At 35.3% G+C, this 4,955-nt stretch overlaps 1 protein-coding gene across 1 annotated transcript in view; it reads right to left on the bottom strand.

Moving 5' to 3' along the window:
* The window catches only part of F13B (coagulation factor XIII B chain), a 33,378-nt gene that overhangs the window by 19,584 nt on the left and 8,839 nt on the right, over nt 1–4,955 (bottom strand). Inside the window, exons 4-7 of the mRNA XM_007941179.1 lie at nt 3,915–4,091; nt 3,363–3,539; nt 427–606; nt 153–338 (exon numbers count right to left, since the gene is read on the bottom strand). Coding sequence (XP_007939370.1) covers nt 153–338; nt 427–606; nt 3,363–3,539; nt 3,915–4,091 — 720 coding nt within the window. The remainder of the gene's footprint in view (nt 1–152; nt 339–426; nt 607–3,362; nt 3,540–3,914; nt 4,092–4,955) is intronic.

The raw sequence follows: 4,955 nt of genomic DNA on the forward strand, positions 1-4,955 counted from the left end.
GGGGAGGAAGTGGGAGGGGAGCTGCTGCATTGTAAATTTTGGTCAATGACATGAGACAAAGTATATGTGAACTGCTGCATGAAAAGTGAATTTACTATGTAAATCTTCACCCAAATCCTAATTAAAAAAAAAAAAAAATGTAGCATCTGTACCAACACACTCAGGGGGAAGTGTCCACTTTCCATGTTTACACGTTATCTCATTTGATCCACGGATATGGTAGCCATTTTCACATCTATACGTCACTTTATCTCCATTGTAATAAATCTTAGAGTGTAAGTTTGCTGCACCATTCTCAATTAGGGGTGGTTCCTCACAGATGACCTTCTCTTTCACTTCTGAAAAGGTACAATTTAAAGAACAGAAACCATTTAGTTGCACATACAGATTTAGTTTTAGGAAAATCTTACACAAGGTGTTTCTAACCAATGCATGTTGGAGGTTCTGTCCATTTTCCATTCTCACAACGTATTTCTTCTGAACCCTGAATCTCAAAATCAAGTTTACATTCTATATGAACAACCTCTCCATGACGATATGTTGTTGGGTAAGTGTGAATTTTGGAATTTAGAGGCAAAGGTGGAGGAGGACATCTATTTCTTCTTCCTTAAGGAAAAAAAAAAGAAATAGCATCTTCAATCATATAACTACAACAATGATAGTTACAATTTAAAAAGCACTTTCAATGTGCCAAACACAATAGTTATTATGTTTGACAGTCTCTAGGCAGGACTCCGTGATCCCACCTGATGTTGTTTACTCCCTTGTGTTATACCTCTTCCCTTGAGTGACTTCTTTCTAACTAATAGAATACAGCAAGGCCAGTGTTGCAGTATTATGCATAGAATTATGCACACATGATTATAGTAGAGTCCTGGTCTTACTGAGACAGCTCTCATGTGCTAGCTGTAAACATACAAACTACCACATTGTAAGCTGCCAAATGGAGAGAGACACAAGGTAAGGAGCTGACATTTAGCGAGAAACAGAGGTTCTGAGTCTCTGATCCTGAAAACAACTGAATGCTGCCAACAATGACAGTGCACTTAGAAGCAGCTCCTTTCCCAGACAAGCCTCAGAGAAAACTGCAGCCCCAGCTGACAGCTGCACAGCACTTTTGTTAAAGCCTGAAAAAAAGGACCCAGCTAATCTGTGTCCAGACTCTTGACCCACAGAAATTGTGAAATAATAAGTATGTTGTTTTAAGCTGCTAAATTAGTTGCAACACTGTTATGTTTTAGAAAATTAAAACAGTAAGCATTATGTATTCATTATCTCCTTTAATTCTAGAATTACTTTATCAAGTAAGGACTATTATTTCTCATATATTATACATAAATAAACTAAAATTTAAGAAATAAGTTCAAGCAGCCATCTAGATGCAATGATGGGTCTCTCCTTGTCCTGAGCAAAGAAGAATGAAGAAAACCAAAGATCATGGAAGGAATTAGTCCTAGCAACTGGTACACCATGCAGTTATACGACTATGAGACCAGAAGAACTAGATGATACCCGGCTGCCACTGTCAACCACTCGGAGGGGGATCTATGTAGGAGATCCTGGATAGAGAGGGAGAACAATGTGAAACAAAACTCAAAATCATTTGGAAAATAAAAAGGGGGGTGCAGGTTTGCTGGTCTGATAGAGCCTGCTGGAACCACTAAGACTATGGCCCCTAATGGCCCCTCAGGTCTGGAATTGAAACCCACACCTGTGGCTTCCAGCCAAACAAAAGACAGGCATATGAGTTGAACTTTTACCTGAGGTAGATACACTCCTTGGAGAGAACAATCATGGTAGAAAGAAGGGCTGTTTATGCACAGGGAGACAGCTCAGGGGGCAGGAGTGCACTGAGGCATGGACACAGGGAAGGGGTAAATATGGGAAGTGGGAGGGGAGCTGTTGCATTGGGGTAAATTGTAGTCAATGTCATGAGACAAAGTGTATGTGAACTGCTGTATGAAAAGTGAATTTTCTCTGTTATTTTTCACCCAAATCACAATTAAAAGAAAAGAAAAAGAAATAAGTAAGATTTTAGTAAGTGGTAGATTTGTTCTTGAACCTGTGTCTATCTGAATTAAAATCTCACATCCTTAACTATTTATACTAAAATATATCATATAGTTTGATATTACTGCTATGATGAATTACTACAGTTTAATGGCTTAAAACAAGACAAATTCATTCTCATATAGTTCTGGAGACCAAAAAATTAAAGCCAGTTTCACTGAGCAAATGTTAGTGTTAGTAAGGCTGTGTTCCTTTGGGGGCTTTAGTGGAAAATTGATTTCCTTAATACAGAAAACTTGCAAAAAATCTTCCTCTTGCAATAAAGTTGTTGAGTATGACTGAAAAAATCAGAAAAACATTACAATTATTGTTCGACACATTTATAAGATCATGATAACTAAGGGAAATCCTATTGCACGTCTCTGGCCAATTCCCCCTTTCATTCCTCCCAATAACTATCTCATATCTTCACCACTCTTTTTTAACTTTTACTTCACCTCTTGCTCTTGCTCTTGCTCTTGCTCTTGCCTGCCAATAAAGACTTTGTTTCTTATGTTATAGAAAATAGAGGCTATCAAATCCTTTCATTTTCCCCATTCTTCTCAACTCTCAAGCCCCTGTTCATTTTTCAAGGCCCAGTTCAAATACCATCTATTACCACTGTGAATGCTACCCCAAACCATATTAAGCAGACCTCTAATGTTTATTAAAACATTTTGTACTTGACTTTATTATGGCATTTGTTACATTGTGTCAAGTATTTGTTTTCATATTTGTTTCCTCTGCCAGACTAGGACATCTTTCATATCACATTTACGTGTATGTAAATGACTATGGAATTAGTGTCTCTGGACAGGTAATCAAATCACCTGCCTACACATATCCAGGTATAGAAATTTAATGATAACTACACTACATGTTTGAACTGCTTTTAATGGATGACCCTGTTTTTCATTTTTACTTCTGAGTAATAGCCTGCTGTTCTTTCTGATATCTACTGCACTAGATTGCAGACTATATTTTCACATCAGGAAATATGTAGTCACTTGAGAAAGTTTTCTTCCAAAGTTAGAGTACATTGGGCTCAGTCATTCCCAATGAGGAAAGCTACTCATTAATATAATAAGAGATTTTAAAACATAATAAGTTAAAGATATTTTTACTCCACAAACCAATACAAAACAAGAATTCTTCAAGTGAAATACATTCAAGATTGCTGACAATAGCATTGATTTATTAATTCAAATAAATAGCATATAGGACAAGAATTAGATATTACTAAAGACACTTTTTATTAGCACTAATAGAGATTAAAGTGAACTAGTTTTATGAGTGTGAAATAAAATAATTACCTTCACATACAGGAGATTCTGGGTACCAACCAAAATTATAGCACTGAATTAAATCAGATCCACTTAGATAATAATTTTCATGACAAAAAAACTGAACTACATCTCCTTCTTCATAGGTTTGCTTTACAGGATGAAAGTGACCATTTTCTACTAATCTTAAAGAAGAGCACTTCAATTCTGAAGATGAAAAAATAAATAAAAACACCAAGATGTCTTAATTTTTCCTGCTAGAACAAAATTCACTGATTACTTATATGCTATATCTGGAATAGAAATTAATCAAATTTCCAATATTAGAAAAGCATATGAATCAATTATGTGTATGCTGTTGTTGTTAGGTATATATATTTAGTAAATATAAGTGACCTAATTTAATAATGTGAGCTGAAGGAATTTTTCCTACTTGAGAACCTTAAATGAATCAAAGGCTACTATAAACAGTAATTAAAACCAGAAGCAAAAAGTACATATAAAAACTATAACATAATGAACACGACAACACTTCTATATGAGAGGAAGTAAAAATAGTTTGCATTCAAAATGAGAACCTACTGGTACATGTTGGTGTGAGAGACCATCCATAAGTGTGACATTCTGCCTCCTCCATCTTCTTTCCCCCAGCTGTATAGTAGCCAGGGGCACATTCATATTGAACTTTTTCACTCACTTTGAATGTTTTCTGTACTGTGGAATAATTTCCATGATATAATTCAGGGGCCAAACATGTTTCTGAGAAAAAAAAAATAATAAAGTTATTTATTTGACAAACTTATCATTAAGTTTAGAATACTAGAAAATAAATCTCAAAATGCATTTTCATGGAAACAAGATTATACGGCAAAATCAATCCTCAGCATAATTACAAATAGTCCAAGTTTGCCTTTATCTGCTGCCTCCTCCCTCTTTTTTTTTTTGTATCTAGTGGCTTACCCACCACCAGTTTTCTACCCTTAAAATTCTAGTTGATGGTAATTGACAAAAGTTCAAATTTCAAATGAAGGCTTGTGCCATGACAATTACTTTATTGAAGGCTTGTGCCATGACAATTATTTTATTATATGCCATCTGTGTATATGTACAATATTAATATCTTATAACATACTAAGGAGGTATGTGTATTCAAATTATTGTATTACTCTAAGTATAACTAGCATTGGTTTAAGGAGTCTTGGTGGTGCAGTGATTAAGCATTTGGCTGCTAATCAAAAGGTTGACAGTTTGAATCCTCTCAGTAGCTCCAAGGGAGAAAGACTTGACAATCTGTTCTCGTGAACATTACAACCTAGGTAACTCTATGGGGCAGTTCTACTCTGTCACATGCAGTCTCTCTGAGGCAAAAAATAATTCAAAGATACCAAATAACAACAACAATAGCATGGATTTCCAATATAAAGTAATGGGCATAAGTTCAAGTTCTTCCCTACTAAAGGTAATGGTAATTTATATATGTTGCAAGAAACAGGTTTATTAATATTCTTTCATTTTATTCCTCTCTAATTACTTTTTATTAATGTTGTTGTTGTTGTTAAGTGCCGTCGAGTCGTTTCCGACTCATAGCGACCCCATGCACAGCAGAACGAAACACTGCCCGAT

The sequence above is a fragment of the Orycteropus afer genome, unplaced genomic scaffold (genome assembly GCF_000298275.1).
Source record: "Orycteropus afer afer isolate SDZICR_OR568_19922 unplaced genomic scaffold, OryAfe1.0 scaffold00075, whole genome shotgun sequence".
Classification (NCBI taxonomy): Eukaryota; Metazoa; Chordata; class Mammalia; order Tubulidentata; family Orycteropodidae; genus Orycteropus; species Orycteropus afer.